This window comes from Sus scrofa, chromosome X (assembly GCF_054392235.1).
Source record: "Sus scrofa isolate SSC_HxYL_T2T_F1_AM1 chromosome X, Sscrofa_HxYL_maternal_Yorkshire_Landrace_v2.0, whole genome shotgun sequence".
NCBI lineage: Eukaryota > Metazoa > Chordata > Mammalia > Artiodactyla > Suidae > Sus > Sus scrofa.
Window position 1 is genome coordinate 120,538,510 of NC_139401.1, and position 14,963 is coordinate 120,553,472.

General features: G+C 43.2%; 1 protein-coding gene across 4 annotated transcripts in view; it reads left to right on the plus strand.

Annotated features, from left to right (window-relative positions):
* Positions 1-4,232: 4,232 nt before the first annotated feature.
* Positions 4,233-14,963, plus strand: part of HPRT1 (hypoxanthine phosphoribosyltransferase 1) — a 36,724-nt gene continuing 25,993 nt past the window's right edge. Inside the window, exons 1-3 of one of the 4 annotated variants that reach the window (XM_085006337.1) lie at positions 4,233-4,443; positions 5,517-5,608; positions 9,913-10,061. In XM_085006337.1, the coding sequence (XP_084862463.1) occupies positions 5,551-5,608; positions 9,913-10,061 (207 nt within the window). In that variant the 5' untranslated portion in view covers positions 4,233-4,443; positions 5,517-5,550. The remainder of the gene's footprint in view (positions 4,444-5,516; positions 5,609-9,912; positions 10,062-14,963) is intronic. The other 3 variants (XM_085006338.1, XM_085006339.1, NM_001032376.2) reach the window with 3 other exon arrangements.

Consider the following 14,963-nt stretch of genomic DNA (forward strand, 5'->3'; position numbering starts at 1 on the left):
CACAATTATGCTGGGCAGGGTGGCCAGAGTGAACTGGAGAGGAAGAAAACTGGTCAGAGGTTGGGAGACTGCAGTTGAGGAGCTGCCATTAGCAGCATTGGGAAGCCTCTTCCACCAGGCCCTACACCATTGTAGGGGGACTATACATTCCAGTTTGCCCAAGACAGTCTCAGTTTCTGGTGTTATCCTGGCATCTTTTTTTTTTTTTTTTTTTGCCTTTTTTAGGTTCCCAGGCTAGGGGTCTAATCGGAGCTATAGCCGCCGGCCCACACCACAGCCACAGCAACTTGGGATCCGAGCCGCGTCTGCAACCTACACCACAGCCCACAGCAAGGGCAGGGATCGAACCCGCAACCTTGTGGTTCCTAGTCGGATTCGTTAACCACTGCGCCACAACAGGAACTCCCTATCCTGGCATCTTATCCAACCTAGCATTTGTCCTAGATTTTTTTGTTTTCCTACAAAGTGAAAGGATTAATAGTTGAATCAAAATAAGCCAAGATGGGTCTGTCGCACCCCTCCCCCGGCCTTTTAATTCCAGCTTCTGCCTTGGTCTTGTCCACTAGCTTGTGCGATGCATTATACAGAGGACCAAATTCTCACTTCAACAGAGAGTTAAAACACAACCAGTGATAACCCCTTCTTCCTTTTCCTAATCTTTTCCAGATAGACTGTAACTAACACCTCCCTCACAAAGACAGCATGCTGGGTGTTCACTGATAACAAAGCAAATGCCCTGACCCTAGAGTTAGAGACAACTGACTCATTCTAGTCCTGGGTGGGTGTTGGAGGGAGTTGTCACCACTGTGTTCCTTACTGGACCCTGAGTGTGCCAGCTGGGTGTGCTTATACCAAAACCTACAGGACACATGAAGCTGCTGGGCCCCCAGTCTGTAGGCCAGAGGACATAGGAAATTACATATTTGTGTGTATGTAAAATATTCAGCAAATAGAGGCAGAAGTGTGTCCTGCCCAAGAACATAATATAGCAAGAAATCTGAATGCTCCTGGTACAACGGATATGTCATTCGTTATATGGAGCAAATCTACAGCTGGTCCTTATATATTTTTTCAATTTGCAATCCACCCTTTCCGCATGAGTTCAAAAACTAAAGTGCATAACTAACTAATGAAAAATTACCAGGGAGTTCTTATTGTGGCACAGTGGTAACGAAACTGACTAGTATCCATGAGGACGTGGGTTTGATCCCTGGCCTCACTTAGTGGGTTAAGAATCTGGCATTGCTGTGAGCTGCTGTGTAGGCCACAGATGCAGCTCAGATCTGGCATTGCGGGGGCTGTTGTGTAGGCCGGCAACTGTAGCTCTGATTTGACCCCTAGCCTGGGAACTTCCATATGTTGTGGGTGTGGCCCTGAAAAGAAAGAAAGAGAAGAAAAATTAAACACCAAACCTGTTACACAAGAAAATTGAACATGTAACACGAACAAAACATTTGTCGATAATTATCATCCACACTTGGGTGCAGCTCATGGGTATCACTGACCACATGAAAACCAGAAAATATATCTGCAGACACAGCAACATCATCTACCTCAGAGGTTTGCAGTTATTTTAAGGCGACTGTGCCCAAAAGTGATTTCATGAGGTGCACCTGCAGAGAGGGTACCTGCCTATTGCTTGTGAATGATTTTTGTTCAGATCAAGTACTTCTCTTCAAATTTCATGTACTCATTTTTTGATTTCAAGTTTTCTTGTACATGATGAAAAGTGACCCAATAGCTTTTACTAAGTACTCTATTAGCAGAACTTCACACTTAAATGATGTCAGTTTTATATTGAGATTGTGAGATGATTCAAACAAAATCAGTCATATTAGTCAGAATTCTCTAGAGAAACAAAACTAACAGGAAGTGTGTGTGTAAAAGAGAGAGGGAGAGAGAGAGAGGAGGGAGGGAGAAAGAGAATGAGAGATTCATTTTAAGGAATTGGCTCATGCAATCGTGAAGACTCGGCAAGTCCAAAATCTGATGGCGAAAGTCAGCAGGCGGGAGACCCAGAGCTGCAGTGGCAGTGGCAGTCCAAAGGCTGGCAGAATTCCTTGTTGCTTGCTGGAGCGGTCAGCCTTTGTTCTCTTCAGGCCTTCAAATGAGGGCCACCCACCTTAGGGAAGGTAATCTGCTTTACTCAAAGTCCACTGATTTAAATGTGTATCTCATCCAGAAAACACCTTTGCAGGGACATCCACAATAATGTTTGACCAAACATCTGGGCACCATGCCCCAGCCAAGTTGACATAAAATTACCTATCACGTTGGTCAATTCCAGGAATGGTTCAATTTCTCATCCAATTCGTGGAATCAAAGTAAAGCTAATGGAAATTTATTCTGGTGAAGGAGAAGCATCTGACATAGAGAAAGCTATTGTACATTCACTTTAAACGTTCTGTAGTTAGGGTGAGTGTTTTTTAGGTGATGATTTTTTTTCATAGAAATATGAATTTTGGTGGACCATAGCACCATGGCAAAAACAAAGCTCTTACTAAATGAAGTAACATGTGGAGCAGAAATATACTCAGAATTGCTGAGCATAATGAATATAATGAGTATAATTGCTGAGTGCTAACAGAAATAATTCCTCATTATGTCCACACAAAGTGGACTACAAAATTGTTTCTGGAAAGGCAGGAGTAGGACAGAGGAATCTTGGATTGTATCCATGTTTTCCTTATTTCTTCCTGCATGCTGGTATTCTGTAAAAAACGGTGGCACACCTGACACCCAGAGTAGATAACTTTAAAAAAAAAGACAAAATTATATGAGAAAAGTACTTGTCTATCTGACAAAATTATTCTCTATATTAAAATTAGTAATCACCATTATGTTCTTGATTTCATCTGTAGTTTTAAAACAAAATTGAAAAGAATACAGGAGTTCCCTGGGTGACTCAGCAGGTTAAGGATCTGGAGTTGTCACTGCTGTGGCTCGGGTTCCATCCGAGCCCAGGAACTCTTGCATTCTGAGGGTGTGGCCAAAAATTGTTTTTTTTATATATATTTTTTTGTTTTTTAAAGACTACATTTCAATTTTAAACACAAGTAAAAGCTCCAAGTTGTCGCAAAGAATGCCAGGGTTAAAATAATGACAGTTTCTAGTCTCTACAATCATTGGGCTTTCATTATTTCAAAATCTCTGTTAAAATACGGGAGCACGTGGCACCACAGGGGTTGAAGAAAGAAACTGCAAGCCAAAAGCAAGCTGGGAGGGTTCTGAAGTGTTGGGTACCTAATTTAGAAACCATTGTGGGCGGCTGAGTCCACATGTGTCAGGGGCCAAGTGTATAACCGAAAGTTCTCTGAATTAACTTCCTAGTGAAGCGATGTTTGTTAAAAGAATAATAAAAATGTGTTGATATGCACGTCAAAGGAAATGCACTCATGTTCACCAAAAGTTACATTAAAAAAAGTTGTTAGCAGCACCGTTTTTTGATAAAGAGACAGGCTCGGAGTTCAGTGAAATCTCCCATCTATTCCTCAGTGGCCTTAATGGAGGCCACCAGCTAAGTGCTGGGCACTGTGATGGGTGCTGGAGCTACACAGATGAGTTAGGGATGGAACAACTATTACTTGCTTACCTGACCTACTGGAGAGTAGGGGAAGATTTTTTTCCCCCCAGTTTAATTAGGAATTGTGGAGGCAAGAATAAAGAACAATAATAGCAACAGTTCCTATTTACTGACTGTGTGCAGTGCTAAATCACATATACACATATGCACACGCCATATCGCTTCTTTAATTTTCACAAGATCCTTGTTAATACCCTCATTTTACTGAGACGAAAAAGGCTGAAAGGTAAAGAGCAGTTAAGTGTTCCCCTCGGATTTGTACCCTGATCTGGCTGACTCTAGGGCTCTAGGTCTCAACTCTTACATCCATCTAAAGATTTGTGTTAGAACTGGGCCACGAGTCAGGAAAATGGAAGCCGCAATGCAGTCCAAGGTCTTGAGAAGGGGACGCTGGGCGAGAGGAACCACGTGGTGACAGGAACCTGAAGAGCCGGCGCCCAGTTTAGGGCCACAGGGAAGAAAGGAAGGCGGCGGCAGTCCTGGGAATTGGGGAGCCGTCTGGATGGGAAACTGAGGGAAAGAGGGATGGAGGCTGCGCAGGAGACGCCGCTTCTTCGGGAACGCAATTCCCACGGCCACCTCGGGGGAGTGGAAACTCGCAGGCGCCCGCCGGAGGCCCGGGGGCGGGGCCTCGGGCGGGGCGGGGCGGGAGGGGCGGAGCCTGCCGCGCCCGGGCTCTGAGCGGCTGTTGCGGCGGCGGAGAACGCTCGGGCGGACCTCTCGGCTTTCCCGCGCGGCGCCGCCTCCCGCTGCACCTCCGCCTCTCGCTCGGCCCCGCCGCCGGCTTCCTCCTCCCCAGACCGCCCTCAGCCCGCGCGCCAGCCGGCTCCGTTATGGCGACCCGCAGCCCCAGCGTCGTGGTGAGCAGCTTGGCCGGCCAGGCCCGCGGCGCCGGCCCCCGAGGCGCGGGGCCGCAGTGCGGGCTCGGGCCGGGGCGGCCCGGGGCCGGGGGGTGGGGGGGGCGGCCGCAGCCCCCTGGGTTCGGCCGAACGTCACCCCGGGGCGGCGGGGGGGACGGAATGGCGAGGTCAGGGTGGCCGCCCCCGGAGAGCCCCGGGAAGCAGGGCGGCGTGTGGGGAGAGAGGGTGGAAATGGCGATTTGGTTGACATGTGCGGCTTGCGAGCGTGCGGTGGGGAGGGGCCGTGGGCCAGTTCGGGAATGATCTGGCGGCGTGAGGGTGGGGGCTTTCTTAGGAGAGGCTCTCGTCTAGATTTGGGGGACTGGGGGTGAGGTCCTCGGGGCACCTCCGAGAGGGCCCCGGGGCACGGAAACGACCACATGGGAGGCATGCGTGGACTGGTATTTTCACCTAGTTCTGCAAACATTATAATGAATGTTTGTGGGAATGCGCATTGCCTCGTTGCATCCTCACGGCAGCCTTGGCAGCAGTCACCATGCCTACCTTTTTTACACACGTAGAAAATTGTGAACCGATATTAGGTAATTTCCTCACGGCCCAGAGGTAGCCGAGCCTCCGAATCAGATCTTCTTGAATCCGTATCCTCTGCTCTTTGATGCCGCGGGGGACGGAAAATGCGAATCTGGTCCTTAACCTTCAAGGACGTTCGTGTCTGGTATCCTGCCTCCAAACTCATTGGTTCTTTTTCTCATTTCTCGAACTAGCCAAGCTGCACCCTCCCCCCACCTTCCTTTTCTGATCCCTCTTGCTAAAATAGCCAACCGTCTGTCAGTTAAATGCCTTAGCCTGCATTATTATTATTATTATTATTATTATTATTATTATTATTTTGCAGTTACCTGATTACCTGTTGATTATCTCTCCCATAAAAACATAAACTTTATAAGGGCAGTAATCACCACTGTAATCCAGTGCCTGGCATGTAAGAAATTCTCAACATGGTCTGTTGGATAAATAAATTAAATAATTAAGCACTTGAACCCTAAAAAAGGAAGGATTCTCTTTCATATTAGGCATTGTGACTTGAGGTAAAGAGCACTGCGCTTCATGGAGTCTGGCCTGGAATCCTGCTGGTTTGGGCTATTTACTAGCTGTGTGGCCGTGGGTAACTACTTTTCTCTTTCTCGACTTGTGCCCTTATGTGTAACTGAGGTGCTAGCTACCCCATGGTGTTGCTGAAAGGATATCTGGTCTTTGTGAATGAACAACCTTTGTGTTCCCTGATATGTTATTGTGTTCTACCTATTTAGTCCTCAAAACAACCCTCCAACAAGAGTGTGATTATCATTTTACAGACGAGGAATCCTTGAAGCCTCAGTGAGGTTAAGTAACTTAACCTCTTAATGTAACGTACTCAGGTCATACAGTCATTAAGAGGAGCTCATGGAGTTCCCGTCACGGCTCAGCACAAGCAAATCTGACTGGTATCCATGGGGACGCAGGTTCGATTCCTGGCCTCGCTCAGTGGGTTGGGGATCCGGCATTTTGGTGAGCTGTGGTGTAGGTCGCAGACACGGCTGGGATCCTGCATTGCTATGGCTGTGGTGTAGGCCGGTGGCTGTAGCTCCCATTCGACCCCTAGTCTGGGAACCTCCATATGCCGTGGGAGAGACCCTAAAAAAAAAAAAAAAAAAAAAAAAAAGAGGCGCTCAGACTCAAACCTAGGTCTCTCAAGGGCCCAGGCACTTAAATGTTATGCTAATAGTAGATTCTCAAGCATTTTTACTCAGTTTAAGCTTTGGAGTCTAGTGCCTCCCCCAGCATACAGTGAATTACTTTTGCTAGAACTGGCTGTTAGTTTTGTTTGAACATCAAGATATTCATTGTGTTTTTGGTTTCCAAATTCCTGTTCCTTTTTTTTATTTCCTCCCCAGAAATTGTCTGCATGTTAGCAATAATGAACACTTAAATAGTGCTTACTATGTGCTGGCTACTAAGCCTTTTACACATATTAATTGTTTTGATGTGTATAAAAAAATTATTTGGCTCAGAGAGGTAAAGTAACTTTCCCAAGATTACCCAGCAATACTAGGAGTTGCATCTAAGCTGTCTGGCCCCAGAGTCTGCTCTTAACCCCTCCACTTTTAATAGTGACAGATATTTATTTAGTACTTACTATGCCTTAGGCATTGAAGTAAATGTTTTGCAACATTATCTAATGCAAATGCCCCAAAGCTATGTAATAGGTACTCTACTGGGTAGATAAACACTAGCATGACCTTGCAGGCACAGATGGGGTGAAGTAACCTGCCTGGTATCACTTAGATGGACTTGGCCCCAGATCTGCCTGATAGGACCCATGCTTCTTGTGACTAGCATACTGAACTGCCAGGGTAAACCTGGACACACTGGAACAAAGAACAAACTTCTGGATTTTTGCAAATTATTGTGAAACATCAGATACACATTATGTGGATAAAATATCTTCTTAATTTCAGGATGGTAGTGATAAAAATGTAATCCTTAATTAAGTGGACTTAAATCTTATCCTGCTAATAATTTTCACAGAACTGATAAAATAGTGCATTTTTGGGGTCCACAACACTATCATTGTTAGCAACAGGGTTTGACTGACTTTAGTCAGTATAGACCCAAATTATTCTTTGTGACCACCAAGAAATGGAGCAGTTGAGTTTGGGGTTTTCATTCTACAAATTAATGTGAGACACATACTGTATTTTCATCTGGTTTTCTGTTCATTTTTGGTATCTAAATATCACAGAAAGTCCATAAGCAGGAGTGGGAAAAAGACAAAAGGACCAACCAGACTGGCAGGGAAGGGGGTCTTGGGGTTCTCTTTTAGATTTCTGTAGTTGACTAGACACAAACTGGGCCATGTCGTCTTTGCCCCCTGTGTGAAGAGATGCTACATCTGTGCTAATGTACTCTTTTTCCTCTTTGTAATTATATATTCTGCATCAGTAAGATTTATATGCCGTTAAAGTGTCACCCACCACCAGTAATATCAATATTGAGGCTCAGTTGTTATTTTCCTGCCAGTGACTACCAAATTGCTTTTAGAATAATTTGCTATGTAAGAATTCAGGAGTTCCCACCGTGGCTCAGTTAATGAACCCGGCTAGGATCCATGAGGACGCAGGTTTGATCCCTGGCCTTGCTCGATGGTTTAAGGATTCGGCATTGCCATGAGCTGTGGTGTAGGTGGCAGATGTGGCCTGGATACTGTGTTGCGGTAGCTGTAGTGTAGGCTGGCCCCTGTAGCTCCGATTGGACCCCTAGCCTGGGAACCTCCATATGCTGTGGGTGCTGCCCTTAAAAAAAAAAGACCAAAAAAAAAAAAAAAGAGAGAGAGAATTGAGACACTTCAAATTGTTATGGAACTACTGTCTCCAACACTGTGCTTCTGATAATTGAAAGGTATATATGTTTTGCCCAGAATGAATATGGCTGTTATTCTACTGTGCGCATTGGAAAGGAAAGGTCATAGTGTTGGATAAATATATGCGTGTCCTTGCATATGTAGATAATAGTTATGGGCTCACTTACTTAGGACCAGCTAATAATTTTTCCCTGAGTTGAATAGAATGCTGATTTTAATTCTTGTAACGCTTAGACTCTTGTCAACCTTTTAGTTATTTAACACTTAGAAGGGAGGGCAAGCAAGTTATATATGTAATTTATTTGTAAGACTAACATAAAATTGGAAAGTGGATATACTACTAGCTGAAATTATTTTCACATTTAGGAACATATGCATCAGTAATTCATAATTTTGGTTTTATGATACCCTGAGTTATCACAGATTATCCTTAAGAAATGACACATCTACTTGGGTAGTGTTTTTGAGAATTTTTGTTTTGTTTTGTTTTTGTTTTTGTTTTTGTCTTTTTAGGGCTGGACCTTTGGCATGTGGAAGTTCCCAGGAATCCTATGGATACTAGTCAGAATTGCTTCTGCTGCACCACAATGGGAACTTCGTTTTTGAGAATTTTAGGGTATCTGAATGTAAAATACATTTCTACATGTATCACCTTGAAATCTGTTCATTCTAGGAGCTTGGAATTATTGTTGGTTACTAGGGAATAAACAAAAAGTGTATTTTATCTATTATTGTACCTCTTATAATTCACATTTTAAGACTGACTTCCTCACTTCCATTTAGTTTTGTTTGGACCCATGAACATTATCATTTTTTGACCACAAACTTAAGCAATTCTGCTTAGAGATGATGAAGTGCTATTGCATGTTGTCTTTGCTCGAGTTAATTTCCTTGCTTACTATAATTTTAGATAATATATCTTTGTAATTAGAAGTTTTATGTATAACCACAAAATTTTTCATATATGAAAACCACTATTATAGATGTGACACATGTAATTATTAAGAATTTGTGGTTCCAGTTTTACTGGAAATAAAATTATTTTGGTAATTCATGATGGCAAAAGTATTGACAATTTTTCTAGACAAAAATTGTAATGTTTTGTTTGTTAGTAATCATTCATATTAATAAAAGTGCCTTGTAGAATTTACCATGAACAGGTATATTACAGGTAGGTTAGAATTTGAGAGCTATGTGGGTTTTTTTTGGGGGGGGTCTTTTTGGGGCCACACCTGCAGCATATGGAGGTTCCCAGGCTAGGGATCAAATCGGAGCTGTAGCTGCTGGCCTAGGCCACAGCTCACAGCAACACTGGATCCTTAACTCACTGAGCAAGGCCAGGGATTGAACCTGTGTCCTCATAGATGCTAGTCAGATTCGTTTCCACTGAGCCATGACGGGAACTCCTTGAGAGCTATGGTTTTGTTTGTTTGTTTGTTTGTTTTGTTGTCTTTTTGCCTTTTCTAGGGCCACTCCTGCGGCATATGGAGGTTCCCAGGCTAGGGGTCTAATTGGAGCTGTAGCCACCGGCCTACACCAGAGCCACAGCAACGTGGGATCTGATCCGCGTCTGCTACCTACATCACAGCTCACGGCAATGCCGGATCCTTAACCCACTGAGCAAGGCCAGGGATCGAACCCGCGCCCTCGTCGTTCCTAGTCGGATTCGTTAACCGCTGAGCCACGACAGGAACTCCGAGAGCTATGTTTTAAGCTCGAGGAGATGCAGTCAGATTTCTGAACTGTCTGAGTAACTCAGAGCTGTTAATAACCTATCCTTTGGCCATTTCTGGCTAAATTGGAAATCATAATAGGAAAGATGGCTCTATAGAGAAACCACATTTTCATTTGTTTACCACTTCCAGCTCCTCCAGAGCTCTCCCCCAAATATTTTGGGGTTGGGCCCTCCCCAAAGCCATCTAGGACCTTCTTTGCGATCTTTAGCCATTTTATGTTAAGTTCATGTGTTGAAGCTCTAACCTCCCAATGTGATGGTATTTGGAGATGGGGCCTTTGGGAAGTAATTAGGATTAGATAAATTCATGAGGTTGGGGCCCTGGTCTTTTAAGAAAGACACTGGAGAGTTCCCCGAACCAGCCCCAGCCCCCACCACCCACATAGCCAGGAGAAGATGGCTGCCTGCAAACCAAGAGAAGAGACCTCAAATGAAACCTACTTTGCTGCTACCTTGATCTTGGACTTCCCAGCCTCCATAACTGTAAGAAATAAATTACTGTTGTTTAAGCCACCCAACCTATGGTATTTTGTTATGACAGACTAATACAGATCTTTTAGAAGGTGTTGGTAATAAATGTGATTTATTTGTTTGTTTGTTTTTTTATGGCCACACCTGCAGCAGCACATGGACGTTCCCAGGCTGGGGGTCAAATCTGAGCTGCAGCTGAAACCTACCCCACAGCCACTGAAACACTGGGTCCTAGCCACATCTGCAACCTATGCCAGCTTGCAGCAATGCCAGATCTTTAACCCACTGAGCAAAGCCAGGGATCGAATCCAGATCCTCATGGACACTATGAAGATTCTTAATCTGTGGAGCCACAGTGGGAACGCCATGATTTATATTCATATAGGAAGTTGGGCATTGCTATTGCCTAGTTAGTTTAGAAGGCTGTGCTAATTCAGTGTGACATGCCAGTCTAACTTACTCAGTTTATGTCCTAGGCAACAAAATATAATGACTACTTTAAGCTTGGTATTGCTTTAGGAGAGTCATTGGTGCTGGGTGACCTTGGGTTCTAAGTTTGTCTTTAGTGTATATATAACTACTTTGGGTAATCACATGTTTATGGGCTTATGAAATTAGATTTGGTACAAATTATAAGCTTTATTGTGCTATATAGCTGTATGTTATATATGTCTTTTCCATTAGATTATAAGCTCTTTGAAGGCTCTAAATTTATAATCATCTCTGTATCCCCTTACAAAATCTATTGCATAGTGCCTTAATCAGGGTGGATGTTGAATGCATTTTTATGTAATTAAATATGTTGCAATCCCTTCCTGTCAAAGTAACCACTGCATTATTAACTAATCCGTATTAGATGGAGTTAATTAATAATCAGACATTAACCAGTATCAGATGGAACAAATAAGGGCTAATAAGATTAGAGACCACTGCAGAGTTCCTGTCGTGGCAGAGTTCCCATTGAGGGTCAACGGGTTAAGAACCCAGCATAGTGTCCATGAGGATCTGGGTTCAAGCCCTGGCCTTGCTCAGTGGGTTAAGGATCAGGTGTTGCCACAGGCTGTGGTGTAGGCCAGCAGCTGCAGCACCAATTCGACCCCTAGCATGGGAACTTCCATGTATCACAGGTGGGTGCAGCCCTAAAAAGAAAAAAAATTAGTATTCTAATGTAATACTTATTTGATCATTAAACATGAATTTTTAAAACTTGGATTTTTCATTAAATATAAAATTGAAAAAAAATTGATGTTGGTACCTTATCATTTAAATAAATTACTCCTTATTTAATTTTATTTGAAACATATGCCAGTAGACATTAGTACAATGAAACTCATGTACTCATTGCCCAGTTCTTTTTTTTTTTTTTTTTTTTTTTTTTTGCTTTTAGGGCCACACCCGTGGCACATGGAAGTTCCCAGGCTAGGGGTCCAATCAGAGCTACAGCCACCGGCCTACACCACAGTCACAACCATGCTGGATCCCAACTGCGTCTTCAACCTACACTACAGCTTACAGCAATGCCGGATCCCCCCACCCACTGAGCAAGGCCAGGGAGTGAACCTGCAGCCACATGGATACTAGTCAGATTCATTTCCGCTGAGCCACAACAGGAACTCCTCATTGCTCAGTTCTGACAATTATCTATGCATGGCCAAATCATGTTCCTTAAATTAGGACCCCCTAATAAATATATCCCATGTATTTATAGTGAATTATAACAGAGGTTTAAATTTATGCCTAAAGTACCTCATGCGATGCAAGTTATATGAATTCATTTTTGCCTTTAGGAAAAGTTACACTTAGGTTTTTTATGCTTTAAATAGCAAATCAACGCTTTGACATTAAATGTGATATATAAATCTAACAGTATTGATTGAAAAGAAAGCCTTTTGAATTTGAAAATAATTTGGGAGTTCCCGTCGTGGCTCAGTCGTGGCTCAGTGGTTAACGAATCCAACTAGAAACCATGAGGTTGCGGGTTCGGTCCCTGCCCTTGCTCAGTGGGTGAAGGATCCGGCGTTGCCGTGAGCTGTGGTGTAGGTCGCAGACGCGGCTCGGATCCTGCGTTGCTGTGGCTCTGGCGTAGGCCGGTGGCTACAGCTCCGATTCGACCCCTAGCCTGGGAACCTCCATATGCCGCGGGAGCGGCCCAAGAAATGGCAAAAAGCCAAAAAAAAAAAAAAAGAAAAAGAAAATAATTTGGCATGTCAACAGAGGGAGAGAATTCATTTTCGGGGTACATCCATGCAGGTCTGTCTGTATTAGATCAAATGTCTGGGATGAATTCTGGGAAGAATTCACATTGGTTTCGATTGAGACGAATAAGACTCTTGAAGTTCTGAGACTACCTGCAAAGCCCACAGCCAGGCACTGGCCATTCTCACAGAACCAATAGTCTTTACAAGTGTTGCGTGTTTCAAAGAGTCCGTGGTGGGTTCTGGCTTATGTTTGTGGCAGGAGCAGTGAGTAACTGGGAGGAAGGGATGAGTAAGCCTCAGGGGAGCCATTTTGGTGCTCTGGATCTTGATTTTAAAGCACTGTGAAATGGTACATTTTCTTGAAACACATGAAATGGCACATGTGTTCTCTTGAACCTGAGATGAGTGTTTATCCTCTTATAGGATCTATCAAGGTCTGTCTTCTTTTCTCAAAACTTTAACTCAATTTCAGTTTGTAACATTTATTATTATTATTATTATTTTGCCTTTTCTTGAGCCGCTCCCGCAGCATATGGAGGTTCCCAGGCTAGGGGTCTAATCGGAGCTGTAGCCAGCGGCCTACTCCAGAGCCACAGCAATGCAGGATCCAAGCTGCATCTGCAACCTACACCATGGCTCATGGCTACGCCAGATCCTTAACCCACTGAGCAAGGCCAGGGATCAAACCCACAACCTCATGATTCCTAGTCGGATTTGTTAACCACTGCGCCATGACGGGAACTCCAGTTTATAACATTTATAAAAGTTAGGCTAGCTTATTATGAAGCATCTTTAAATACCCCTATAGGTGACACAAATGTCCCATTCCCGTTCTTTTTGTAGTCAATGTCTTCTGAAATAAGCACGATACGAATGTTTAGCAGATAACACCAGTACTTCAACTTAGAGGATCTGGCATAATCTTTTTTCCTTACAGGTAGAATTTTTTCTACGTATGAAAGTAATACATATTTGTTTAAAAACAAATCAATATTGACTTCAGACCACATGCTGAGCGAAAGCTTGTGTACTGTGTACCACTGGACCTTGCCCGTGGTCATGTCCTGGTCCACCTGCCCGAATCACCATGTGTGCCAGGTGGAAGCAAAAGGCAGGTACTACCAGCCTGACATGACAATACCTGAAATTCCATCAAAGTCTGGAAAACTCAGAGCTCTTGGGACTGAAAGAGAGACCACATGAACCTTAAATTTTCTTAGAATATAATTATCAATTCTGTGGATAATAATATAAAGTACATATATAAATATATACTATTGTGAATATATGTATGTAAACACCACAGTGGGCAATGGCTTGATGTAGCATCTCAGTTCCCAGATCAGGGATTGAACCCAGGCCACAGCAGTGAAAGCACCAAATCCTAACCACTAGACCATCAGGGAACTCCCCTTAAATATGTATTTAAAAAATATATTGAAAACCAAGCTACTTGTCCTTCAGCACCTAATACAGTGCTGACTGAAGGAGGAGGTGCTCAATAGATAGTAATTGATGCAGTGAGATTTAATTAGGGCTTGACCAATATTTCTTGCATACTGTCGGAGTTCATGTCATCAGCTTTTTGAATGATTTAGAAGATATTTAATCTTGAATATCATATGAAACAAAGTATTATAATTCTGGTTTATGTCTTTGAATTATCTTTAAATATAATGCTGTGTGGGAAATAAGAATTAACTAATTATTACAAAGTGAAATTGACAATTTAAAAAACTAAGTCAACATTAAAGTGTAGAAAGTGGCAGGTCCCACTTCTTAGAGTTGACCATTGTTTGATATAGTCCTCCATACCCACTCTTTTTTTCTCCTTTCCTCTCTCACCCTCTCTTGCCTCTTCCTCTTTTTTTTTTTTTTTTCAGGGCTGCACCCACGGCATATGGAAGTTCCCAGGCTAAGGGTCAAATCGGAGCTGCAGCTGCCAGCCTATACCACAACCACAGCAATGCCAGATCCTTAAGCCACTGAGTGAGGCCAGGGATTGAACCCGAATCCTCGTGGATACTAGTCAGGTTCGTTACCACTGAGACACAACAGGAACTCCTTCCTTTTATTTTTGTATTATAATTTTTTGTTTGCAGATTTGGTTTTAATATATCTTTAAAAATTTTCCCTTCCTTTTCATATATATATGTATAAAAATATACACTACCAAAAATAATTTATGAGAAAGACTTGAAATTTCTTTTTTTTTTTTTTTTTTTGATCTTTTTAGGGCCTCACCCACGGCATATGGAGGTTCCCAGGCTAGGGGTTGAATTGGAGCTGTAGCCGCTGGCCTACACCACAACCACAGCAACGCCAGATCTGAGCCACATCGGCACCCTACACCACAGCTCACAGCAATGCTGGATCCTTAACCCACTGTTCAGGCCAGGGATCAAACATGCATCCTCATGGATGCTAGTCAGGTTCATTAACCACTAAGCCACAACAGGAACTCCAAGACTTGAAATTTCTAAAATGCAGTATTTTCGCTTAAGAAAATTTGAAATATGTAGTATAAATAGCTAAAGAGAATTGCTGTAACTCCCCTCCCCAAAATAATCATTTCGTTGATTTTGTTATGTTTTTTCTGTGTGTACAGGTAATATTTCAAAAGCTGTAAGTGCATTTTACCACCACAGGTACCACATTATCAGTGTTAAGTGTTTTGTCTGCCAGGGACTGAGCATACCAACCGGACCAATATGTA